At 38.3% G+C, this 27,815-nt stretch overlaps 3 protein-coding genes and 1 long non-coding RNA gene across 5 annotated transcripts; 2 read left to right on the forward strand and 2 right to left on the reverse strand.

Annotated features, from left to right (window-relative positions):
• Positions 1–94: 94 nt before the first annotated feature.
• On the forward strand, positions 95–12,501 carry LOC123869634 (kelch-like protein 10). 2 transcript variants are annotated; one of them, XM_045912615.1, is made up of 14 exons: positions 95–430; positions 915–1,078; positions 1,705–1,956; positions 2,368–2,632; positions 3,777–3,941; positions 4,602–4,688; positions 5,551–5,697; positions 5,959–6,151; positions 7,215–7,360; positions 7,919–8,136; positions 8,700–8,880; positions 10,585–10,686; positions 11,221–11,374; positions 12,109–12,501. In XM_045912615.1, exons 1-13 carry the CDS (start codon positions 407–409, stop codon positions 11,347–11,349), a joined length of 2,073 nt encoding a protein of 690 aa, XP_045768571.1. In that variant the 5' UTR covers positions 95–406; the 3' UTR covers positions 11,350–11,374; positions 12,109–12,501. The 2 variants fall into 2 exon arrangements, with proteins under 2 accessions (XP_045768571.1, XP_045768572.1); XM_045912616.1 differs by lacking the exon at positions 10,585–10,686 and having other exon boundaries at positions 108–430.
• On the reverse strand, positions 7,814–23,623 carry LOC123869648. The gene is made up of 3 exons (XR_006796934.1): positions 23,317–23,623; positions 14,104–14,114; positions 7,814–7,825 (listed from the first exon to the last, which is right to left on the reverse strand). It is a non-coding gene; the product is annotated as an uncharacterized LOC123869648 (long non-coding RNA).
• LOC123869641 (mitochondrial basic amino acids transporter-like) lies at positions 12,614–14,384 on the reverse strand. Its single transcript, XM_045912625.1, has 3 exons — positions 14,183–14,384; positions 13,835–13,898; positions 12,614–13,729 (listed from the first exon to the last, which is right to left on the reverse strand). Exons 2-3 carry the CDS (start codon positions 13,866–13,868, stop codon positions 12,882–12,884), a joined length of 882 nt encoding a protein of 293 aa, XP_045768581.1. The 5' UTR covers positions 13,869–13,898; positions 14,183–14,384; the 3' UTR covers positions 12,614–12,881.
• On the forward strand, positions 16,459–27,328 carry LOC123869633 (zinc finger protein 2-like). The gene is made up of 11 exons (XM_045912614.1): positions 16,459–17,054; positions 17,710–17,876; positions 19,422–19,582; positions 21,176–21,333; positions 22,128–22,311; positions 22,995–23,166; positions 23,910–24,077; positions 24,587–24,717; positions 25,472–25,592; positions 25,897–26,024; positions 26,613–27,328. The coding sequence occupies exons 1-11, from the start codon at positions 16,764–16,766 to the stop codon at positions 27,020–27,022; spliced, it is 2,091 nt and encodes a 696-aa protein (XP_045768570.1). The 5' UTR covers positions 16,459–16,763; the 3' UTR covers positions 27,023–27,328.
• Positions 27,329–27,815: the final 487 nt, after the last annotated feature.

The following is a 27,815-nucleotide window of genomic DNA, read 5'->3' on the forward strand; positions in this document are numbered from 1 at the left end:
GGTAGGACTCACAGGTTCCATTATCCATATATAAATTCGAAACAGGTCTTATAATAGCTTTATGGTTTTAAATATTAAAAAAATATTTCTATTTAAGCAAGGAGCAACCATGGAGCAACGAGCAACCCTTAAAAACTTGTTAAAAATGAAAATACTGTTCTGCAGTAATGTCATTTGGAAGAAAAAGGTTTGACATGTTTTGTCATTCTTGTATCATTTTTTTGCTAACCTAAAATGTTTTTTCAAATGGCTTAATTTTGCTATTTTTTTAGTATTTTTTAACGGTTACTTTTGCAAATTTACTGAGCTAAATCTCGATCGTATCGCGATCAGTGTTTCCGCCTTGCATTTAAGTTTTACATGCGTGTCAATTTTTTAATAATGACTTTGCGTTAGTCATAATAAAATGGAAAATGACCCGAATAACACAGTGAGTACTGAAGATGGTTTGAAAGTGAAACATACCTACTTATAATAATACTCGTAGACCAGCTTTAGACACGACATGTAACTATTTATTTATCGGACTGAAACTTTGAATTCGCGTAGGCTTTTATGCTACGAATCGTAGCTCGCTTGCTTGCTACTTCCTCCTTCTGTGCTCTGTCTCGCAATACATACATAATACGTACGCATCGATATCGCAACCCTGTAACGAGAAATATTTATGTTATTGACAAATCCTATCTTATAGGTAATAATCAATCTAAATCTATCTAAAAATAGTCCTACTTTTAAGCCTCAGAAAAAGGTACGAAAATAAGACCGAAGATACCTACGATGTTATGAACTACGAACATGAGTCAAAAAGTAACGCATGTAACGCATGTACGCTTCTGGCAACGCTGATAGCAACTATCGTAAAATCCTTGGATAAGAGATATGATATTAATATGTTAGTCATCCGCCGGCAGACAGCGGGTCGCGAGACTGGTCGCTGCATGTCGGTGGCGGCGATGCAGGCGCTGCACCGCCTGCGCGAGTGCCGCCTGCTGTGCGACGCGCTCGTGCGCGCGGACGACGGCGCCGCCTTCCCCGTCCACCGCGCCATACTGTCCGCCTGCAGTCCTTACTTTTTGTTAGAATCTTCTAATTACTTTCATAATCATCATGATCAACCAATCGCAGGCCTGCTACTGAGCATAAGACTCCTATTAAAATGAGAATGGCTTAGGCCATAGTCTGCTACGCTGGCCCAGTGCAGATTGGGAGACTTCGCACACCTTTGAATTAGCATATCTCAGAGTTCTCCACACACAATACGGAGAACTCTGAAGCATGCAGATTTCCTCACGATGTTATCCTTTATCGTTAAAGCAAGTGATATTTGATTACTTAAAACGCACTTAGCTCCGAAAAGGCCTGGGATCGAACCAGCGACCTCCCAAATAGTAGGTTGACGTCCTAACTAACCAACAGGCTACGACTGATCAATATTCAGTGTAATACTTCTTAAATATTTCAATTGACGACTAGCTAGCCCTGGACTGCGATTTGAATTCTTACCGAATGTAAGTGATGAGTGAAATGTGAATGCGACTGCACTAAAGATTTCCAATCAGACTAATCCCTTCGTGGTTTACCGGCCTGTACATCTAAGTTTACTCTTAGATTGTTTTACTTTCTGAATCTGTCAATTCGTAACTTCTTTTTCGAAAAGTGATAGCAATCTATGCTTGGCCTTAATTTAGATTCTTTTAATAGGGCATTGTTTACAACAACTCTACACTCGCGAGAACAGAGCGATGTGCTGATATCGGGCGTGCGTTCAGAAATTCTGCTGTTGCTGATCGAATACGCTTACCTCCGTCGCATCGAAGTGTCCGACACCAACGTACACGAACTGCTGATGACAGCGGACTACTTGGCGTTCCTTGGAGTGCTGCAGCTTTGTTGCGAACATCTTAGAGCCTCGCTGAGCCCCAGAAACTGTCTTGGTATTATGATGTTTGCTAGGTAAGTGTTTTGATTATTTTATACAACAAGCTGACATCAGATTTCTATTTTCTTACAACTACTTATATCGTACAATGCTTAGGTAATGCCAGGCCGATTTCATTTGCTCACGTGACCCGAGATGCAGCAAGCGGCTCCGCCTATTCGCTCTCGAGAGAGATATATTATAGAAGAACTCCTATATAAGTATCTCTAGAGAAAATAAATAATACATCCTTATAATAAGCTTTGTTATTATTATGTGACCTGCTCAAACCTAATGCAAAATTGCAAAGTGCATTTTGTTGATTTGTGTGGTGTTGTTTGGTGCAGTGTGTATTGTTTAAGTATATATAAGTACATTCTTAGTTAATTAGCCTTTTTCAAAATATAGATATTTTAAGAATAACTCATAGACATAATTTTTTTTAGGCGGGTATTTTGTTACAAACTGGAGTCCGAATCTCGACGATACCTGCTTCGGTATTTCGTGACAGTGGCGACCCAAAGCGACGAGTTCCTTCACCTCCCGATCGACGAGCTCAACGGCGTCATATTAGAGGATGAGCTGAACGTTAAGAGCGAGGAAGCGGTGTGGGAAGCCGTTTTGCGTTGGGTCAACTACGACCCTGATGCACGTTGGCAGCACACCGTCAAGCTTATGGGCAGCATACGGCTTGGATTACTTGACACTCAAGTAAGAGACAACGCGCCTACTAGTACTTTTACGACTGCCAAAAAGTCTAAGTTTTCAGGGTTTATGAATGTACCTGTATGAGTTTCTTTATTCCACCCTAACGTCTAATGTGTGAATATATCTTTAGAATCCTTACACCATCCCAAAATTCAATATGGCTGCTGTATGGCACCAATTTCAAATGAAATTTTTACTTTTAATCGTATTTTGTTATATTTATAATTACAACTTATTTAAATAAGTAAACCAAAAGTATTGTTTGCGAATTTCATCATCATCTCATCATCAACCGACAACGTCGTTTACTCTGGTTGAGACTACGAATCCCTCACTTCTGATTTGATAACATCACATTGTTCGAACATTTATGTGTAGGTAATTTAATGAAATATGTATAATCTAGATTACTTGGCTCTCGGCGTCGCAGTTCTCGTTATCGAGGTTGTAACCTTTTTCATGAATCACAAAGCTGGGTATTTCTTGTGATACATAGGTACGACTTGAAAGAGTACGATAATAATTACTTGATAAGTACGATATCGACCCTTTACGCTAACGATTAGGTATATTATTATCATGATAATACTTAATAATAATTGTTAAGTTAGTAATAATTACGGGAGCGATGACGTAACGTGATTTCCAAGAATGAACGAAAGAAATGAAAGAAATGTAGAGTGGCCGAATTTGGACTTCCATATTTTTGTTAGTTTCCATAGTTGCATATCTAAACGATCGCTACGCTTAAGTCGTACGTAGGCCACCATCATCATCAAGTCATCAACTCATAGGTGGCTCAGTACTGAGCACGGGTCGCCTCTTAGAATAAGAGGGGTTTGACCATAGTCTGCTACACTGGCCAAGTGCGGATTGGCAGACTTCACACACCCTAAAATCTTTATTAAAGAACTCTCCGGCATGATGTTTGCCTTCATCGTTGAAGCAGTGAAGAATTGCCTAAAACGCACATAACTCCGAAAAGTTAGAGGTACGTGCCCAGGATCGAACTGCGGACTCTTCGAATAGAATGCCGATTTCTTAACCACTAGGCTGTCACCGATTTTTAGTAGTTAGTCCACCCCCTAAAACTTTTATAGTTCCCCTATTGCTAGTTATAGTTTTTTTAGTTACCCTATTTTTTCAGTTTTTCTTGGAAAACGTAAAGGATCATCCGTATGTGACGGGGAATGAAGGTTCGCGTCCGATCATTATCGAAACGTTGAAATTCCTCTACGACTTGGAAATGATTGCCCAGAGAGATGGGGAAGTGGCCACGCCGGAAATAGCGCGACCCCGAGTTCCACATGAGGTTCGGATTGTTCTTCTTCTTCGAAGTAGGTATAGGATTACCATTATACTACATAGTTGGAAATTATTCACTGAGACCCCTCAAACTCCTACTGAACCACTGGCGTTGGTTTTCAGCATGTCAAGGAAACATGCACAAAATACACTACGACAATAGGCTTTCAGTTTTTTTTCCAATTTGTCTCCATCCAATTTTACCAACCTTTGTGACGCTCTTACATTTTTCGACTTTTTAGGACTTTCAATATTTTCTTCATAATCATTTTCTTGTGCGTCTGTCTATTCGTCCGTGTGGTAAGGCCCTTAGGCTCTTTTCACATCAAGTTGAAAATATTGAATACTAAGTAGGTAGTTAAAAGCAATAATAAAACAGCCTTTCAAAACGTATTTTCATAGTATTAAAAATTTCATTCGCTGATATATAGTAATTGTGTGACTATAGGTAGGTAAGTCTCTAGCTGATGAGCTAGAGTTTTCAGGCACGAACTAAGACTTTTCAGAACTTGTGAAAGGAAATACCTACCTGAAAATTTCATTTCCTGGCATAAAATATCTACGAAACATGCCCACTGTTGGCGGTTAAATATACAATATTACGTTTCCTTCCATTATAAAAAAACTAGTGTGTGCTCACACTTGGTAAATTTATTATTTTCTTTAGGTTTTATTTGCAATAGGCGGATGGAGCGGTGGTTCGCCCACTGCATTTATAGAAACATACGATACAAGAGCGGATCGTTGGATTAAGGTTAGCGTCCCAACATTATTTAACTTAATCTGGTCTATTAGATTCACGCATACTATAAATAACGATGATAGCCTAGTAGTTATAAGACGTCGGCCTTCCAATCGGGGTCCCGGAGTTCACTAACTTCAGTCGATGATAACAATCTCGGACTTCTAACTTTTCGGAGTTATGCGGTTTTAAGCAATATCACTTAATTACTACTTGAATAATCACTTATCACTTTAACGGTGAGGGAAAAACTGCATGCCCGAGAGTTCTCCATGATGTTCTCAAAGGTGTGTAAAGCCAATCTGCACTTGGCCAGCGTGGTAGCGAAGCGTGGAAGGAGCGAACCGTTATCATTCTTAGAGGAAACATATATTTCCGAAATTGAGATGGTTGAGGCCCATCTTCGGAAAATGTTCATAAACTTACTTACATACAGTTTACTTATAATTAATCAGCCAATAGAGGCGTGTCACTTTGCCGCCCATTTTCTAATCACAATTACTCGACTTACTCATTAACATTTTATTACTGAGGTCACGATTCGTTTTTTGACTCCAAATGATTGTCACTATCACTCACGTGTCGCAAAATATTTGTTTATAAGCAGAGATAGTTTGTTTACAATGTTCATTTGATGACGAAACAATTTAAAAAATTTACTTGCCTAATCCGGGGCTAGGTAAAACTCGAATACGAGTACTTATCGCTCGAGACGAATTTTGGGAATTTCTCGAAATCTTTCTCTACGTGCGGTACATTAAGGTTCTAGATATTATTTTAGCTGTATCTAGGTCGATAATCGATATATTGTCAGCCAGCCAGTTTATTACTTTGTATGTAGGTATAGGTGATGATTTCTCTTTCGTTTATCGAGGTGGAAGAGGTGGATCCAGCTGGACCTCGAGCCTATCACGGCACCGCAGTGCTGGGCTTCTGCATCTACGTCATCGGTGGCTTTGACGGGATGGACTACTTCAATTCTTGCCGCTGCTTCGATGCAGTAACTAAATCTTGGCGAGAGGTAATAAAAGAATACCTCTACATATCTATCGTCGCTCTAGATGTGACATATCGTAACTGCAATAATATAATTGGTCAATTTCATGAAAAATGACCGTACAGTACTGCACCCGTACACTTTTAGTATGTACAAAAGTGAATCTACAGACATCTTTTAATAGGCAAGTGCGCTCTATCATTACACTGCAAGCGCTAGTCTATAAATGTACGAGAAGTTCCCAAAAAGGTCTCGAAACCTACTAAGTACTAAGAAGTTTTGTAGGTAGCCCCGATGAATGCTCGCCGGTGCTACGTGTCCGTAGCGGTGTTGGGCGAGACGATCTACGCCATGGGCGGCTACGACGGCCACCATCGACAGAACACGGCCGAGCGGTTCAACCATCGCACCAATCAGTGGTCATTAGTTGCGCCCATGAATGCACAACGGTCTGACGCTAGTGCCGCTTCGCTGGATAGTAAGTAACAAGTTTTTTATTTAGGATAAATAATTGATACTACTTAATGGTCGTGGAATTGTTATTTGGAATGAAGCAGTGGCTGGCTGCATTGACGCCATGATTAACGCATCGTTTATGTTTTCGTTTGACGTTGCCGTTGGTTCGAGTTGCCGATATAGCCACAGATCACCACTACCTAAATATTGCAACGTCGAGTTTTACCACAGCTTTAAATTCTTTCAAATATCCAACTATTGAATATTTGCTTCAGACGCAAAAGTTCTAGAAGTCGACCTATTCGCATCTTGTTTACGAGTGATAACTATAGATAAGTAATATTATATTGTTTAATTATTATTTAAGTAATTATTTATTTTTGCGTAGGTAATGTAAATGTTATTCCTGATAAAATCAATTTCTTATCTCATCATTGTACCTAAATCTTCTTGGGCTCCGTCATGTGATCAATCTGCGTTTTAGGACAGAGTACCTAAGCATATGATATTACATATGCAAAGATTCGATGAAGTCTAGATAGAGCAATCGTGCGTTACGTTCGGGACAAAGGAGCGACCCAAACTGGCCTATGTAGTTAGGGTCCTATGTTAAAAGGTCGTCATCATCGTCATTTCCCACGAGATCAAGGGCATCGGACTACTGTGTCTCTCTTTATATTGTGGTGTTTGTTAGCTTTTGATTAATAAGACCGTAGGTACTGTATACTATGCAGGACGCAGATTTGTCATCACCCATATTATAAATGCGAAGGTGTTTGTTTGTTGGTTCATTGGTTTGTCCTTTGACCACGTCGGCGGCGTCGCAACGGAGCAACGGATCGACGTGATTTTTTACATGGGCATGTTAAAGAACTGGAAAGTGACTGGGCTACTTTTTATCCCGGAAAATCATAGTGTTTTTGAAAACCACGCGGAAAAATGTCGCAGGCATCAGCTAGTAAATGATAATGTAACTAATAATAAGTTAATGTGAGCTCTATAATCATAATGCTGCAGTGGTAATTTAATGGTAACGCAAAATAACTAAATAATTTAATTTAAAAGTTGTTATCATTTCTATCCAGACAAAATTTATATAACTGGCGGCTTCAACGGTCAAGAGTGCATGAATAGCGTGGAAGTGTACGACCCCGACACGAATCAATGGACCAACCTGGCTCCCATGCGCTCCCGCAGATCCGGCGTGTCGTGTATCGCTTACCACAACAAGGTATTTAGGTACATTAAACCTATTTTTTATTAAAATTAATAATATAATAAGTATTTTTTTTTTTAAGAATATTAGCCATTTTAATCATGACTAACATTCCCCTTTCCCCTCCAACTAAGCGTAAAGCTTGTGCTAGGAGCTGGGAGTGGGTACGACAATAGTGCAACGGGTAGGGTTTTAACCGCCGACCTTTCGGCTTTATTGTTAAACTTTTTTAAATACATACATATCAAAAATTGGGAACCGGTAGGATTCGAACCTGCTTCTTTTAGGAATTGCGCCCGATGCCTTGACCAATTAGGCCAAAGTTCGCCTTACTGCCAATGCTAACAGTTTATAAACGTTGCACGACGCTGTTTTGTTATATATAAAAAAATCAAGCTAATCCGTTGATTGAAGGATAAACAATTACCTAACCCAACAAACAAATACCTACACTTTCGCTTTAAGTATTAGTATGGGTATCTAGTGATGAATGGATGAAGTACATTTACTTTCTTGTATTCCTTATACATATTAAGTATTTCCTATAGTTTTTTTTATCATTTGGGTTGTCAGATCTACGTGATAGGCGGATTCAATGGCATCTCGAGGATGTGCAGCGGCGAGGTGTACGACCCTACCACAAACACGTGGTCGCCTGTCCCTGATATGTACAACCCGAGGAGCAACTTCGCCATCGAGGTCATTGACGATATGATCTTCGCTATCGGAGGCTTCAACGGCGTCACTACCATCTACCATGTTGAATGCTACGATGAAAGGACCAATGAGTGGTGAGGATTCACATATGGACTTTTGGCCATGTTTTATAGTATACGGGTTACCTAACTGGAATAGCGTTAGATATACTTATGCCTACCACGGCGAAATAGATCCTATGCCCTATATAAACGGCATCCGTAAAGAGCTGTCTTTGATTTTTTTTTATAAATATGTTTTAAAATTTAAGAGAAGTAATCCTAGCGCGCTTCCCCACCGCTTTTCATACACAAGTTTAGTTCTCATTTGAATATCACTCAAAAATTGGATTTGCAAATCAAATTCAAAAGACATTTTGTGGACACGGTTTCCCAGGTTTCTAAAAAAAAAATGTGTAAGTACTGTAAAATTAAACGGGCTCAAAGATTTACTTTAAAAAAATTTAATTGGTGTTTTTTAACTTATCTATCAAAAAATACGCGAGAAAATATTTGCATTCAAGAAAATGGCCAAAGAAAAGAAATAATGGATACGTGCCCACCAACAGTCTGTCTCAATAAGAAAGAGGCATTTTCCTTTTTCTTCGCATTGGAACAATAAAATGGCTGATTTAAATTACGTAGTTCTTTTTTATCAGGTACGAAGCAACAGACATGAACATTTACCGCTCGGCGCTCTCAGCGTGCGTGATAATGGGACTGCCCAACGTATACGATTATATCCACAAGCACCGGGAGCGACTGATGGAGGAAAAGCGTCAGAAGATCTTGCTCTCGGAGACTGCGCGGCATGGACAACATCGTACTGCACTCCCAGATGTAAGAAAAAGGGTCAAGGCACATTGGGGTAGGGAGGAAGCGCCGAGAAGTATCTAATTCGCCGAAACCTTGGCGTAGTCGCTCGCAATGCGTCGGCCGCCTTCATAGAGTAACTACTCTGTTCCATAGTGAAGTAAAGCTCTAACACAATGTAAATCTGATAAGACAGCCAACTTAAGGCAAATCTTTTCGAACAAAAGTAATTTATAAATGTATCGTAACGTAACGTAAATAAGTAAAAAAAAAAAACAGAATAAGTAGTACTTAAAGAAATCTCAATAATTATAAGTTTGACAAGTTAGTATTACCACACGAGTATACGTGGATATTCTTACCTACTAAAGTTCAGTTTATTTTGAAACATTTGAGAAAAGATTCGTCGCTCGCGTCGCTTCGGCTTTGCAGCAATGTGCCTTGATCATCAGTCTACTTTTCCTAGTCTTCGTGTTATTAGTATTTAATTAGGTCTCCTTATCATTCTAAGTACATGGGTACCTACTCATATTTATCGATGCTACCTACTACTTTTGTATACCATTATACATTTATACCGTAGTTCAATTAAGTAATTGGATACCGTAGATGCATGCCTTAACTCCTTTTACAAATATTTTTGTAACGATTCTTTTTTGGCGTGACAGCGTCTTATAATTCGATAGAGCCGGCTGCACGCACGAAAAAACATGAGTCATGCGGCGTTACCTCGCTCTGAGGCGTTCCATGTAAGGCTTGAAGTGCAAGCGAGAGCGCGGAACGAGCGACAAAGAAGCACAATCGGCCTTTGTTGTCACGTTCAACTATCGTCAGTAAACCGACTTTACAGACAAAAATTTTTTTTTTGTAAAATGTAAATCGAGTTAAATCTAATTAAATAATAAAAAAGTCCAGATTCTCATCAACGCCCACCGCAAACTCTTAGATCTAGGAAGCTTTGTACAGAGTTTCCCTGTACAATGTAACAATTTTCGAATAGACAGTTTTTTTCGGAATTCCCACAGGAGTGATGTTGCGGGGAGCCGCTAGTTTAAAATGAAATATTTATTTATGGCCCTTGCGTCAAGGTTTTGTATGTACCTAATTAAAATAATATGATACTTATTTATTAAACAAAGCACAATTTGCGATAAATTTGCTCTAGAGGTCAACAATATCATTTATATATTTATTATCTACCTAAGTTATGCGTATCTAGTGTCTTTTGTATCTCGATTCAACAATGAATAAGCGAAATGAGGCTTGTGATTTTTCAAACAACATAATAAGAAATTCCAATCCTGTTTAGTTTATAACTGGATTTTTCTTTTTGCAAATATCTTAAAATAGCGGTTATTTGCTACGTTTCTTCGTAGCGCTTCGTAGCACTTATTCACAAGTAGCACTTTTCCTCATGTGGAGTATTGTGTAATCTAAAGATTTATAGGCATACTTGGTTAGAAATCAGCCAAATGTGATGATTATCAGCTATATAATCATCACATACCCATATTGTAAATGCGAAAGTGTATTTGTTTGTTGTTTTGTACTTTAATCACTCGGAACTCGGAAGGAAGCAAAGGATTTTCAACATTGAGTTAGACCTGGAAAGAGACATAGGCTAGTATTATCGCGGAAAATCAAAGAGGTCCAGGGGAGTTTCAAAAACCTCACGCAGGCGAAGATGCGGGCATCGGCTATTGCTGTAAAACTGTTATAAATCTGTGTTAGGGCTCCCGAGGTGACCGACGAAACCAGCAAATTATATCCAGACGCACTCAAATTTTCGTCCCAAGGTGGAATCGAACCCGCCTCTTTTGGAACAGCTGGCAGGTACGATTGGAATTCAAAACCATTGGTTGTGCTCCATATGCTTTCGCGTCCTTGAATATACCTAAAGACTGACTTGTTGAACTATTAAAACTAGTTTGAATTAATTTCACTGATCTTGATTCACTTGGTTTATTTAATAAGTGGAGAGAGAGAGCTACATTGTATTAGGTACGTGAAATTTACGAAAAAATTTACCTTTACAGTTAAATTTTAAAAGTATTTTGTCATTTAGATATTTCAGTTTTTATCCATTTGAATTTCATAAGTGGCCATTTAGTACATAATGGTTTTTGTTTTCCCGGGATGAAAAACAGGCTGGATAGAATAGAATAGGCTCTACCTATTTACCTAACTGCGTTCCCGTCAACACCAGTTAAACCGCTACGAAGATTAACTTGAGCAAACAGGCAGACAGAGTATTTTGTTTGGGTTTGATGATAAAATTCATAAAAGGTAGGTAGTTAAATTTCAAAATGACAGACAGACATTTTGATTTAATTTTATAGATGTATACAGGCAATCGTTCGTTTAAAGGTCCATTTAATGGAAGACAATGATGATATGCTAGAGCAGTTGGGCCTGATGGAGAACCAAGTGAACAACGACGTCCCTATCCCACCGCCACCACCACCGCCACAGGCCATGGAGCAAGACAGGAATTAGTTAATGCTGCAATGCTATTTATTCAGTATGTACCTACCTGCAATACCTACATATACATATAAAGCTGTGATATCCTAGTGGTTGAAACGTCAGCCTCCTAGTCGGAGGACCGAGGTTCGATCCCAGGCACGCAGCTCTAACTTTTCGGAACTATATGCGTTATAAGCAAATAATCACTTAATTTAACAGTGAATGGAAATATCTGCATGCCTGAGAAATGATGATGATGATGATGATGAGGACCTACCTACCTCAAACCTTGATTCTTGCAAGTAGAACTCCGCGTAGGCAAACAAAACTTGTGAAGCAATAATTTGATATTTATTTAGCTTTGATTAAATAGATAGTTGGTAGAAAGAGCTAAGACTGCAATTACACATGTAAGTTTTACTCATGTAAATAGCTTACATGATTAACTTACGACAAATTTATTAATGTAGGTACCTAAATACTTTTACTTAAGTGTCATTTACTTACCTTAGAGATATTAATTAATTACGTAATCTACTTACGTGAGTAAAACTGACTGGGTCAAATCGAGTTGAGATAAAAGCTGGATTGCACATTGAATTGATTTGGGTCTCTTCGATCAGATATACCTAATCGTCGGTATTCCAACCGGGCGAAAAGGCCAGGCCTGACCAAATTAAATTGGCGCGAGAGTCAACAACGTGGTGCGCAACGCAAAATAATCTTGTTCACTGGTTTAATGTATAATACTTCAATTCATACCTAATAACTAATTCATTATCTTTTCAGGTAGCCTACACTTATGTCATTCCACTTAGTAAGGCACATAGTAAAAAGGCGACATGAGAACCAGTATCCTATAATATCTACTCATTATTATTATTATGTAAAATTGACGTAACCGATATTTATTTTTAAAATATTTACACATATTTTAGTAATTTTGGCATATTTTTAATGTGATTGTATTTCATAATGTGAATCATACCTGTGTTTTTGGAACGGTTTTTTTGAAAATAATTGTATCAAATTTTTCGGACAAGTATACGATTTTGAATTACAAAATTATTGTTTTAATTACTGGAAGGCGAAAGCCACTATGAATACCTATTTTAGGTACCTATCATGTTATTGTGATTTCTCTTTAAGACATCATCCAAGTGAAATCTAAGACTTTCACGTGTTCTTTCAAAAATATGTACCTACTGAAAGAAGTCACGGTGTCACCTCGTATCGATTTTGCTCCAGATTTGGAAGTAGAATGAGAGAACTTAAAGCATAAAAACTTAAAACGTAAAAAAGGTATATACACTTTATTGTTGTTTGTCTTGTCCTTACCAATATAACATATAAATTGTACAGGACATATTAGGTTCCTAACTTTTAGGTATACTATATTCCTACTATTATAGTAGATAGATTTACAATCATCATTATGTAATTTATATTCTACCATCTAATCTATCACTGAAATGTAATAAGTAAGTAAGCATTCATCTATAATTTACTTTTGCTTTACCATTTTTAAAACAAACAGACCTATAAACAATCTCAGAAATGGTTTAAATGTCGTAATTATATTCAGAATGATCACATCTCACTGCCTCGCTAATTGTTGCCTTAACTAATGGAGATGATGCAGTGTCTGATGATAATATGCGTTGCCAGGCGCGCTCCGTCCACGCCACGGCAGTGAAACATGCCCCGTTACTGATAAACGCACGTAACGTCACTGCACCTATGCCCCTGCTCATACAACGCCACCCGTCTCTGTGAACTGATTTCACGAAGCAATCCCATGCACCTGCGTACCTGCCTATCGCATCACCCTGTAGTCTCGATTTGACAACATCTACAGGGTACAACAGAATCCACGATAGCGTTCCAGCCACACCGCCAGCAACGAACACTTTCAGAACAGATAGATCTCCGCGTGTCATTGCCTCGTACGACACGAAATAGATCGCAAATGCTGGGGTGTCGCGAGCCATTGTGATCCCCAACCCTCGAAACAGAGCTCGGTATCCTCCATTCCGCAGAATATGTCGAGCTGCTGCCCACGCTCCAGAAGGCATGACTTCTGTCGCTCTAGCGAGTTGCTGCCTGGTTTTGACGAGCTCGACCGGTGCGCACGCAAAACTTTGAAGCATGCCCGCCGCTCCACCCGCTATTGCATGGGTTGCTAGCGCATCTGGGTCAGAAAGTGCTCTTCGTGTGTTTCCATACGCCCCAAACACTACTGCATTTATCGCTGCTATTCCTCCCAAAGGTGCACCTATCCCTCGATATGCAGTTGACAATGTTCCTCCTTTTAATAGAGCTTTAGTACATTCCAACGCACTACCTCTGCCTGATTGAACGTGAACCTTCAAAGTATCTAATGGATGACCAGCGATTATTCCGGCACAACCTGAAATTAATTAAAGATTATTATTTTATTATTATAACACTTACAACAATTCATACAATATTTATTACGAAGCGGACAGTTCTATCAAGTTTTATTTATTCTTACCTCCAATACATCCCGCTATGAAGTCCAGAGCCATTTTATTTTATTTTTCAAAATATTCAAGGTTCTGCAACAAAATTTGTATTTCAATGGGAATCAAAACTGTTTTAAAACTTAGCCATTTTATTTAAAAGATCAGACCCAAAAGGGGATGGAATATAACTTATAGATGTTTCGAAAATAAAGATTCTTTGCCACCCGCCATGACGAACGCGTGGAAGGCCCTAGCATAATAAAGAACAAAACGTTCATTGATATCATTAATTGCTTACTTATTTATAAACTTTTTCCAAGATGGCACGTATGAACTCTGATAAGCCGTACTTAGATAGGTAAAATAAGTATTCTCACCTCAAAAGTAGTTCAAATCAAATAATCGTAGTGCGAATTCACGTTGCCTCCAACAGATGTTACGCCAATAAACATATTGGTAGGACGTAAGTTGCGCTAGTGGCCCAGCTACGGTGCAGCCTCCTGGATGCAAGACGAGACTGTACAAAGACGTCCACCGGCCGGCTGGTGCTGGCCCTCCGCGCCCGCGCTATCGTCCGCTCGAGACCCTTCCCCTTCTTATCGTTCAGGTCACACATTATCTCTGGGGGCACAGTTATACTGCGAGTATTTCTATCCGATTCCATATTTTCATCTAAAAAATCTATACTAATTAATGAAGTGTCTGTCTGTTTGAACGCGCTAATCTTCGGAATGGCTAAACCTATTTTGACGGGACTTTCACAGACAAGTAGAAGATTAACCAAGGAGTAACATAAGTTACTTTTTTAACCGACTTTGAAAAATGGAGGAGTTGTGTTTTTCTACCTAACACTGATATCTCCGACGTTTCTGAACCGATTTGCGTATTTTTTAGGGTTCCACACTTTGTTGTCTGTCTGTCAAGAAACCTATAGGGTACTTCCCGTTGACCTAGAATCATGAAAGGCAGGAAGGTAGGTCTTATAGAACAAGTAAAGGAATAAATCCGAAAACCGTGAATTTGTGGTTACATCATTTAAAAAAATTAAAATGTGTTTAAATTTTCAAAGTAAGAAAACTATACCAAATGGGGCATCATATGAAAGGGCTTTACCTGTATATTCTAAAACAGATTTTTATTTATTGTTATCATCATTACATAACAATAACTATTATATGAAGCTCAGTAGTCAGTTATGTTGACAGAAATTGAACTTTGTTGATCTTAGGCCTGTTTATTAATAAGGCCTTATAAAATTTTCCTACAACAATAACCAAGTTATTTATAAAATTATTGTATGTAATAATATCAAGGAAAGGTTAAACCAACCCTATTCGATATAAGATAAAGTCCAATACTTATTAAAAATACTTATTATTATTTACTAGAAGATGCCCGCGACTTCGTCCGCGTGGATTTAGATTTTTTCAAAATCCTGTGGGAACGCTTTGATTTTCCGGGATAAAAAGGAGCCTGTGTCCGTCCTCAGAATGTAAGCAAACTCTGTCACCAAAATTGGTTAAACTGTTGAGCCGTGAAAAGGTAGCAGACAGACAGACACACTTTCACATTTATAATAATATTAGCACATTAGTATGGCAACATAGATTATAGTATGGGCAAGATGATACCCGCCAACTTCGTAGTACGTCGATGTGGATTTAGGTTATTTAAATCCCGTGCGATGCGAAATCTTTGATTTACCGGGACAAAAAGTAGCAAAGTAGCCTATATGCCCGTCCCCGGGATCCAAGCTATGTACCATTAAATTTCGACAAGATCGTTTAAACCTAGATGGGCAGTGTAAAACTAGCAGACAGACAGACATACTTTCGCGTCTGTAATAATATTAATATGTATTGATAAATTAAGGACCACAATTTTTATTTTGTGACAGGACTACCTTCACACGAGTAGGTAGCACCTACTCGTGTGTGGGTTTCCAAAGTTTCCGTAGATTCCGATTGCATGTTTTTATAATTTATATTTTTGTTGAAGCGCGTATTGACAAACAAATTCGACGCGAGACTTTTTTCATTTTATTACATATTATAGGTACGGGTACATTATCGATTAAAATATCTACGTACATCATGGACGTTAACAGGTGAAAAGTAAGCTAAACGATCTGGTATTCAGGTATATGATGTACCCGTGATGTATTAAACTGATTCCGCGTTAGTAAAACGTTTTTAATGGAATTTTAATTACCGCTAAAGAGTTAAAGACTGTAGATTAAATTTTCCCGCCACTCATTTTTCCCGCGTTCCATATTTAGTAGGGAATCGTTTTTTTATTACGGCGTTGGGTTCAAGCCTTTTAATAATTGTGCCACGTTGGGAACTAGATTTTCATTTGAGAATAAGTTTACCGAAAAAGCTGGTAAATGTGGTTTTTAAAAATTAAATTCTTAAGAATTAAAACAAACCTGAATTTTTTTTAATGAATATGTTTTATCTAATTCTAATAAAAAGTAAAACGACATCCAGACAGTGAAAAAACTGAGCGTAGCGAAAACTAGTATGTCTATGGAAAAAACAATGGTGCAGTACCTATCCTCTATAAATAAAAGGCTTGAACCCAGAGCCGTAAAACCAGTTAATTTTTTAAAAAACCTCTCTGTGGGCTTGGGCTGTGCTCTTTGGGTGAGTGGACTTGGGTTGGGCACAGACCACGAATCCGGAGACTTGGGCTTGATTGTGGTAATGGTTGTGGTGGGCTTCGATATACATAATGGGCGACATTATGTAAAAAGTACTCTGTGGCTTCGCATTTCGCCATAATAATAATATGTACTATATGTGTGTGGTGTGTGCAAAGAGTAATCAGAATCACTACGTTATGTTGGTTATGTTATATTTTTGTCATTTGTGATGTTTTTCCAAATAATCCCAAGAATGATGAATAATTGATAAATTGTTCAATCCTATTTAGATAGGCAATGAATTATTGATAAAAATGGCAAGTGCACCAAGCGTGTACAGTTTTACTCACAGCGTAGATGTAGAAAATAAAATAGTTGATTATAAACCTAGACAATTAAGACGAAGCAGAAGAGCTGTTAAAAATAAACAAACAATTGCTAGACATCCAAAGTCACAGAACAGCACTAAAAGTAAGCCTAAATCTGATGATTTTAAACATGTATGTCGAATTTGCTTACTCCCTGAAGACAACATGGTATCCATGATGTCCAAGATTGGCAGTGAATCTGCGGCTGATATGTTTCATTCCATAACTTCTGTTGAGGTAAGTTTAAATAGTTCAATTGTAGTTCCTTATAAATTCAGACAAAAATTGCCCTACACGGTCAAAACAACACATTTCAATTCACGCTTACTAATTTCAGTAGCCAATTCAATTTGGCCAAAAAATTACAGGACAGAAAACTCCCTACAATGTAAACATTGCATGAGTTTATTGGTTTAACTCAGTATTATTTACTTAGGGTACTTATGTCTAACTTTGAGGTATTTGTACTACGTTGGTTAATTTTGGCCCCGCAAATAAAATTCTGTCCTGGTATTGAGAGGGCAATAAGTCATTTCTTAATTTATATAATTTTTAGGATGCTGTACCTCAAGAGGAAAAAGAACCCTTATAGGATCACTTCTTTGTCCATCTGTCTATCTTTCGTGTCTGTCAAGAAGATCTATAGGGTACTTGCTGATGACCTAGAATCAGGAAATTTGGCAGATAGGTAGGTCTTATAGCACTAGTAAATTTGTGGTTACATCACAAAAAACTGTCTTCATGAACAAATAATTAGTCTTTCAAGTTTCAAAATTAGGTAACTACACCTAGTGGGGTATCATATGAAAGGGTTTTACCTGTACATTCTAAAACAGATTTTTATATACTTAAGTAAAATTTCAAATTAACTTTGAAGCAATTGAAATTTTAGGTGAATCCAGAAGAAAATCTTCCTTTGGAAATTTGTGGTCCCTGCCAAAATAAACTTATTGATTGCTATAATTTTAAGATTAAATGTTTGGAATCTAACAACATACTAAAATCTTGTTCAATCAAAATTGGTAATAATAAAAATCGCAAAAGTAAAAAAGTTTCTAGGTAAGTAAGTAAATGTACCTATTTGGTTATGAAGTTTTTAACCGACTTCCAAAAAAGGAGGAGGTTCTCAATTCGTCGGGATCTTTTTTTTTTTTTTTAATGTATGTTCCCCGATTACTCAAAGACCCCTGGACCGATTTGGAAAATCTTTTTTTTGTTTGAAAGGGTATACTGTGCAGGTGGTCCCATATAAATTTGGTGAAGATCTGATGAATATCTTCGGAGATGGAGAACAGAACTCCTCAATGGATAAGAGCAAATTGCTCGCGATCACTGTAATAGCTTAGTAAACAGTAGGGTTTTAACTGGGCATAGCATATTATAGTACAGTGGGGCCACTAAAAATTGTGAAATAAAAAATTTTCAAAAGAAAAATAAAACCGACTTCAAAAACCAAAAATACTAAAAAGTAAAAAAATAATTTTTGTTTAGCTACACATGTAATGTACCTAGGTATGAAGTCGGGCGAGCTTCACTCTTGGATTTCTAATTTTGTTTTATAATATGCTCGCTCGACTTCATACCTAGGTACATTACATGTGTAGCTAAACAAAAATTATTTTCTACTTTTTAGTATTTTTGGTTTTTGAAGTCGGTTTTATTTTTCTTTTGAAATTTTTTTTTAAAACTATACTTAATAGAAATATTTCAAATTCCTATGTAAATACATTGTAAGTATGACAATATAGTCTCAACCATTGGAGATGATGGTCCTTTTAAATGAATAAGTACTTCTACCATTTAAGTTATCTTTGATTAACTAAACAATATTGCAGTGGTCAGCCAACTTACAGTAGGTATCTGTACTAGTATTACAAAGGAAACATTTGTTTGTGATTGACTACTATTGAACCAATTTGAATAATTCTTACATTATTAGAAAGCTACTTTATCCAGAAATAAGACTATAAAATATGTAGTTTTATAAATTGCGAATACCAATTTACAATATAATATTGTAAATTGGTAAATTATACAAGATGATGCCAGCAACTTCACTTATTTTATTAAAAGTCCTACTAACAGAAGATTCTCTAAGATGTTCCTCCCGGAATGCAAGGTATCTTCCTACCTTTCATCAAGATTGCTTAAACGGATGGCTGTGAAATATTAACAGACAGACAGTCTTTAGCATTTATAATATAATATTAGTACAGATTTGGATTTGTTTTTTGATGACTCTTGAGAGTGTAAATTCTACAATTATTATTTAGTTATTATTATTAAGGCCCTGAGTGTAATTTTTTGAGTTAAAAAGTTATTATCTGCTTACAGATGGTAACTTTTCTCAGCAAAGGGAAAACATTGTGACATATTAGCCAGTAATATGTTTTAATTCAATAAATTCATCTTAGGAATTCGGTTGAAAATATATTGCAATACATTGAATCAAAATTTATTTCTGGCTTAGATTTCACAACATGGTGAAACTTTTCCCTTTGTTGGTTGACACATAATATTTATTATACTTGTTTGAAATTCGTTCATTTGAAAACTTACACTGGGGCTTCAGTCATATAAAATATACAAGACACCCTTTTTCAGTACTGCAGACAAAGAAGACAAAGCAATACAAACATTTGTTGATGATTGTGATGGTAATACTACAAAAGATCAATCTAAAGCAGAAAAAGCTTTTGGATTAATATTTGAAGAAGATGATTATGAATCAGGAGCAGATTATGAGGATTATGATAATAATGAAGGTTAAAATTATTAAGGAGCTTGCAAGCAAAACAGTGTACCTGGTTAGATTTCTGATCAAAATACTTTTTTCTATACTCCACATGTTTTTCGCCTGCTGAATACAAATATGAACTCATTTCCAAGCAAAACAGCATAACACTATGCTAAAATTGAGCCCAGAGAGTTCATGATTTCGATCACCGAATACAAACCTGCTTGGACATCCAAGCAAAACTGCCCAAAACTTCTAAAATTGAGTTTTAAGTTAGTGATTTTGATCAAAACTGTACAATTACAGTAAAGTTTCAGCAGCTTTCATTCTGGGTTTCCCCTCCTGTAAAATTTCATTTTGTACAATTAATTACACTGTTTTATTTGCCAGCTCCTTATTGAAATGTCATGTTTGTAGTATAAAGTATAAAAGTGAAGTATGACAGGATTCGATTAGACCAGTTGAATATCAAACTGAAAGCGGGACTGCAGCAAGTCAAGAAATTAGAAAATTATAATACAGTTGGCGTCTGGTTAAAATAATCATGAAGGGGTTACGAAGTGAAGTGCAACAGCTGGGGCCGCTGGGGGTCTGTAATTTGTAGCCCTTGCGTTAGGGCGCTATCACCTTGTCGATTTACGACCCCACTTCAGCCTTGTAGGCGGTCTGTGTTCTGTATCCCTGCGTTAGGGGATATCACCCTGTCCACCCCACTTCAGTCTGTCTTGTAAGAACAACAGCGAGTGAAACAACAAAAAACAACGTGCGTCAAGCGTTACATGGCGTTAGCGGGTTCAAACATCTCGAATTCGAAATGTGCGTGCGTGATAACTGCCTTACAGTTCGTCAGTCATCTGTATCGTGCGATTCTCGCATTATAGGATAATACAGGAGCTACTAATACGCTAACTACTCATGCACATTCCGTCCACTGGCCTACTATTTAGTGACGCTTTAGCGTTGCACAATCGTGTTCAAGAATCTGAAACACCTAATACTGCAGAGCACGTTGGCAGTTTCGCGGTTCCGCAGTGTTTGCTCCGCTTTAAGCCAGAGACTTTAGCCAGAAATCGCGCTCGAAATTCCCCGCGCGGAGTTTCTTCACCGGTTTTTTGTATTCAGACAAAAGCTAGGCCCTTGACTGCAATCTCACCTGGTAAGTGATCCATCTTCACTTACCTCCTAAGATGGAAGTGGGCTAATCTGGACGAGGTATGGCAGGTTTTATTAAATTCTTTGGTTTCTACACGGCATCGTACCGGAACGCTAAATCGCTTAGCGGCACTGCTTTGCCGGTAGTTTTTTTTTTTCTTTCTTTTTTTTAGTGCGGTTACTAGCCACGGTCGAAGCCTCCCACCAGATCAGACCAAAGAAAATTTACATATTATAAAATTCCAAATTTCCCCTTCCGGGAATCGACCCCGGCGTCTCCCACTAATAAGACAGCGCTCGCCACTGCGCCAGGGGGGCACCTTTCACATTTAAACATTTTCAATATTTTCTTTACATTACAGTTCTGCTAGATTTGTTTCTGCCTTATATGCCGTTCCCATCGCACTTTTCACGTTGTGTAAAGGGCTTCAAGGTAAGAAATTCTAACAACTATTATTTATTTTCGCAGAAATTGAATTCTTAGATGAGGATTCATATTTAGAAGAATCGAAAAATGCTGTAACTGAGATAGAAAAGCAAATTCAACAAATAACATGCAATTTTTTGAAGAAAAAAAACCCGTGTCTTAAAAAGAAAAAACAGTTCTCTTGTTCCAAATGTTTAAAGGTTTGTAAAGTTATTTAGCAATCGGCAGTGATTTTATTTACTTTTTCTTTTCTTGTTTGGCGGCTTTTTGTGCCAGACCAGTTAACTCCAAATGATAGAACGTAATGTTAAAGGAGACCATTATTAATAAATCGAAACGCCTTATTTCTTTACAGTAAGATCCATACTATTTAAGAGCTATAGCATGAATACTATCCAGGAAACTAATGATTAGGTTTTGTTTTAATTTGTGTTTTAAGGTTGGATTGAAGGGAGGCTCAAAGGTCATCTAACAAATATTGTTAGATGAACCGCTCCGCTGTCCGTCCATCCCTCCGTCCGTTCGCCCGTCTGTCTATTAGCGGGCAGTATCTCGTGAACCGTAATAGGTAGAGAGTTGAAAGTTTCACTGTATTTCTATTGCCGCTATAACAACAAACAATAACAGTATCAAAATAGCCGCCATGAGAGTTAAAAAAATTAAAAAGTGTTATATTAAAAAAAAATGTTTTTATTCAATTTATATTATTTCTTATATTATTATTTTGTACTACGGTGCGGAACTCTTCGAACGCTCGAGTCCGACTCGCACTTGAGCGTTTTTTATTTTAACAGACTTCCAAAGAGATGTGTCTCAATTTGGCCCGTTTGTTTTAAATGTATGTACACCGATTTCTCCAAGGTGTCTGCACCGATTTGCAAAATATATTTTTTAAATTTTTTTGCTCTTGTAAAATTTTATTTCATGCAAACCATTCGCATTTTATAGCTGTTTTAAACAATGTCAAGCCCCATATGGTCCATCTCATTTGCAGACATTTCGTAAATTAAAGACATTGAGAGCTCACGCCAAGGTATGCAGTGCAACTATAAAAAGTGAATTCGCTTGTAGTCAATGCACAGAAGGTTTTGATTCGGAGCATGATCTAAAATTACATTCAGCAATACACGTTAAGGGAAGTCCATGGAAATGTGTTGAATGCGATAAGGAGTTTACAGGTAAGAGTATATTTAGTTTATATCTGTAACTTAGACTGTGAAATTCAAGTTAATATTTAGTAAAAACTGTTTGTTTGTCCTAATATTTTCAAACCATCACTCAATTTTCCTTATTTTGCTGTATGACTTCATTAATCCATCCATCCATACTAATACTATACATGCGAAAGTGTGTCTGTCTGTCTGCTACCTTTTCATGGCCCAACAGTGTAACCGATTCTGACAAAATTTGGTGTGGGATTAGCTTATATCCCGGGGACGGACATAGGCTACTTTTTATCCCGGAAAATCAAACAGTTCCCACGGGATCTAAAAAATCTAAATCCACGCGAACGAAGTCGCGGGCATCCTCTAGTTGTGTATAAAAATAAAAATAAACTATTTTAGAATGTACAAGTAGAGCTCTTTTATAAATAATATGATCCTATAATATTTTTATGCTTTACGATATTGATTTATCGTAAAAATATCGGCAAAATACCCGAGTACGAGACCCTCGGTGCGCGAGTCTGACCCGCACTTGACTGGTTTTTCCTTTTGAGCTACGGAACCCTAAAAATTGGTTTATCGTGCAAAATGTCGGAAAAAGTACCAGAGTAGGTACGAAACCCTCGGTGCGCGAGTCTGACTCGCGCTTAGCCGGTTTTTTTACTGGAAGCCCTGTATATTGTGGCACACTACAGATCGCAGCCGATTCCGGCGCCACATCCGCATCCACATGGCCAGCACGAGGCGCTGGGCGTGCAACACGTGCGGCAAGGCGTTCGGGGAGCTGAGCGCGCTGCGGCGCCACGCGCGCATTCACACCGGCGAGCTCAAGGAGAAGACCATCCAGTGCAAGCAGTGCGACAAGAAGTATGTTAAGCTGCTTTTACCTGTTTACAGGGTGTAACCGGAACGCTAGCAAAAACGAAGACAGGTGATAATACTTACTGATGATTATTGATAAGATATTACCAAAAAAACCTGTATTTTTAAAAGTTCACAATATATTACAAATGAAACATCTGACTCATGCTAGAGGTTAACGAACGTTGCGTAAGTAGGCCACTCAGAGTCAATCGCCGCAGGTAGGGCATTGACTCTAATTTTGCACGCTATACATTGCAGGTTTGAAAGTACTAAATCACTAAAACTACAAAATAAAGCAATTAACTTATTAAGGTTACTGGCATTGGATTGTGTTTAGGTAGTATATTAACAAGGCGCAGTCTTTGTTGGCGTTCTAGTTACACCTTGTATATTGTGACACAAACCTCGAATACAGAACGCACCTGGTTTCGGCGCCACAAACTGAACAAGAAGGACGTTACTGCGCCGTTGTGTGAAGCCGTGTTTTCACGGCTACACTTGCATAGTTTGACGAAGTCTTATTACAAAACTTGTTTACACGTTTCAATGAATTTGCAGTCGAAACCACTTCAGCTTGCTAATCCTTAGAGCTATGTCGGTCGCTTTGTTCTGCGAATTTCCCCGTTCCAGATTTTATCCCTGAGAATGATACCCAACATACGCTGAGTGTTTTTTAGTTCATGCCAACTGTCAGTGTCCACGTTTCTTTTGCTATTGCCACCTACAATTATAGTTGGTCACTTTAGATTCGCGGATAAGAACCAGCTAAGGGAGCACAACGCAAGGCATACCGGAGAGCGTCCGTGCACGTGCGACGTGTGCGAGAAGAGCTTCCCGTCGCCGCGCCTGCTGGCGTCGCACCGCCGCGTGCACAGCGACCACATGCCCTACGCGTGCGCCTACTGCGACAAGCGGTGAGTCACCATCAACATGGCGAGTCCACTAACTAACTAAAAAGATAACCCTTTAGATAATTATGATGAACCAGATAAGTCAGGACACAACCTTTAGATTAACCAAGCCTTCGTGGGCGTACAAACGATACTCTCGCACTAAGAGACAACATGGACTACCCTCAACAACAATTACTGTAACCCCTCATGGGTCACGAAACCAATGTGAATAGACATTGCTACCTAACCCTACCTAAGTCGCTTCCACATCACCCCTTATAGCGACTCCGTGACCGACCATCGAACCTAGCACTAACCTCTAACAACAGAAACAACATAGGTGACAACAACAATTGTACAACCTGTACTGTAGGTTAGGTTAGGTTAGACATACTATGTCTACTGAGAAGTGTCTCTGGCAAGACCCAGACGATAATGACTCACTACGCCTTGCGCGTCCGCTTTGTTAATTGTTTACAACTAAAAAAGCGGTGTATAAATAAAAAAACACTCTTTTGTTAACCTCGCAGTTTCCGTATGAAGGCAACGCTCATCACTCATCACCGCACGCACACGGGCGAGCGCCCGTACACGTGCACCACGTGCGGGAAGAGCTTCATCCAGGCCTCCAACCTCAACCTGCACATTCGCGTACACACAGGTAGCAGTGAATTCATTCTTGATTCCATAGTGATTAATACTCATCTCATCAGGGACGGTTACAGTTGCTAAATTTTAAGTATGACGAGATTTCCCGCGTTTAAAAATGTTTTTATATACCTTACTAACCATTTTAACTGATTATGTTGAAATCTATAGAGCGCACTGAGACTTCAGTTTCAGTTAAAACGAGACAGATTCATGTCAGCAGTATAACGCTGTCTCGTTTTAACAGTGTCCTAAGTATGAGCAAAGTCAAAATGCGCTCTATAGATTTCAACCTTAGACTGAATGTTTGATATCATTTTAAGTGTGGTCTTTTAGGAACTGCCACCCGTAAAACATATCTTGAAAATAGTATGGATTACGGCATTACCACTTTTATAGTTTAGGACGATGTACCTGCGCAGAAACCTTATTTTTTAATGACGCGAAAATATCGTAATCAGTCATATCGCGCGTCCGTCCGCTATTGGTTGTTGCATACGCGCTATTTTTAATACGCGCGAATTATAAGCCAGATAGCACGAATCTCTGTTGGTCTTAACGTCAAGCAATAAGGTATGTATTTCATATCGGTTTTACTCGGCGGCGTACTGTCGGCGTTAGGTGGCGCTTTTGTGCAAATGAATTTTGCCGGTGCGACTTATAAAGGTGGTAGTACGGTGCCATTTTGACAGTGGTGTTTTAGGAATGGCCACCCATATCATCAAATCTTTAAAATAGAATGGATTAGTTAGTTTTGAATGTGACAGGTGAAAAGCCGTACTCGTGTGATGTGTGCGGGCGCGGGTTCGCGTCCGGCTCCCGGCTCGCCGTGCACGCGCGCGTGCACACGGGGGAAAAGCCTTACAGCTGCCCTATTTGCGGGAAACGGTGAGTTTGGCTTGTTGAAACAAAAGCGTTGATTGCGAGTTCGTAGTTCCTTAATTTAATAGAAATAAATGAATTATTCGTTCAATGTTCTGGCAAATCTGCCTTCATGTACATTTTTTTTTTTTTTTTTGGAAAACATACAACGAAATTACATAATTTTCTAGTCTAACACATGTAACATACTTTAACTTTCTTGCCTGAATTACAAACGCCTAAAGTCTAAAGAAGCATATTCGAATCTGCAGCAACACAGACCTCATAGAATCGTGTTTATAAGATGTTAATTATATATGTATGATATCAGGTTCGCACGCACCGACATCAAGGTGCACATGCGGCTGCACACTGGCGAGCGGCCCTACAGCTGCGCCGCGTGCTCCAAGCGCTTCGTGAGCGTGGCCGCGCTGCGCGAGCACAGACTCGTGCACACCGGTATGTACCCACTCGTGAACCCAACCCCGCTTCCCCCTCAAACAAACAAACTAGCAAACTATGCACGCCATTGTATGGCAGATTGTGATATGTACCTACTTAATAATTTATGTAACATCTTTCTTATACTTACAATCATGCAATAAATGATTAAATCTAATCTTATCTAAATCTCCAACCAAACACTATTTTGACGACAATGGAGGATTACCCTGCACTAGCTACTGATCTTTTCTATTGTTCAGAAAGAAAGGTGACGAGCCAATCGCGCGGCGGTACACACATACCCGTCGTCGGTCATCACAACTCACTTCGTATCACCTTGATACCATGAAGCAGATCAATTTTTTTTCTTGATCGTAGTGCTGGCAGCAGTACTCTACTAAGATTACAATCTAGGCTATGAGATGAATAAAACACTTTTTTTAAACATTTGTTCAATGGGGTTCTGTTGATCTTTGCTCCATTGAATCACCATTTTGAAATAATAATTAAGTCTATGCCAATCCAACTCTGTGCTGCTCAGCTGTGTGATCACTGATGTGATTTCTTATTTAAACAGAATTAATGAAAGCAATTTTCTTACAGGTGAAAGACGGTTTGAATGCACTTTGTGCCCAGAGAAATATAGGAAGAAGACATACTTGATAAATCACATCGACAAAGTCCATGGCAAGGGCCAAAATGTTCTTATGAGAGTCCAACCTCATAAGATTAATGAAGATTGTGAAATGAACGAATGTGAAGGTGAAAATAAAAATATAACTTTAGATGCTGACGAAATTCCAGATGACGGCGTAGAGCTTATGTTACTCGATGATAGTGATGTTAAGGCAGAAGAACATGAAGAACAGAACGATATTAATAACGACCAAAAGAGTGGCGCCAGCTTCAACGAAGATGTTGTAGGCGAGTATTTAAATATGAGTGAAGAAGGTGAAATAAATGAATCAGATTCCAATCATGAAGGAACCACAGTATACTTAGAGACACAGTAGCCAGACGCCTTTGATTTCGTGGTAAAAGAAGTCTACGACGACCCGTCAACATAGGGCCTTAACCACGTAGGTCAGTTCGGTTCGCTCCTTCGTCCAACACTTACCGCGCGATTGCTCTGTGTACGGCTTCGTCAAACCTCAGTATTTATTATCATAATATCTTTACTCTGTGGACATTCTTACTCATTAGATAAAAGATTATTGCAAATTAAAGCACCAATTATGAATAAAATGGCTAGAATTTAAGATGATGAGGAACTTGTAATATTTTAAGTTACTAATAAAGGGAGTTTTTATTTAAGAAAAGTTTTCTTTTAATTGCTAACTCTATCCGGATATTTCCTTATTTTGAATAATCTTAGGCAGATTAAAATCAGAAACAATTAAACTTTCATAAAATGAGGAGCCCTGATCGGACTATTGGCAGGTTTAGGTCCAACCTTGCTGAACCCATTCAACCGTATTTTTACCCAACTACGGCAAAGCCGAAAGGAAGGGGTATGATTTTAGCAGTCTATGTATTTTATCTATATGTAGTTAACGTTATAAAGAGGAATGATTTGTTTGTTTGTAATCGATAAACCAGTTTTAATAGTTCTTTTACCATTGAAGCTACTTTAAACAGAAGTAACATTGGCTATAGGTACTATATACGTAGTATAGGTCCAAACTCCAAATCCCAGTGCTGCCAGACGTTACTTATTTTTACCCGACTGCGGCAAAGCCAAAAGGAAGGGTTATGATTTTAGCAGTCTTTGTATGTATGTATGTTTGTATCCAAATTCCGTGTGTT

This window comes from Maniola jurtina, chromosome 11 (assembly GCF_905333055.1).
Source record: "Maniola jurtina chromosome 11, ilManJurt1.1, whole genome shotgun sequence".
Lineage (NCBI taxonomy): Eukaryota > Metazoa > Arthropoda > Insecta > Lepidoptera > Nymphalidae > Maniola > Maniola jurtina.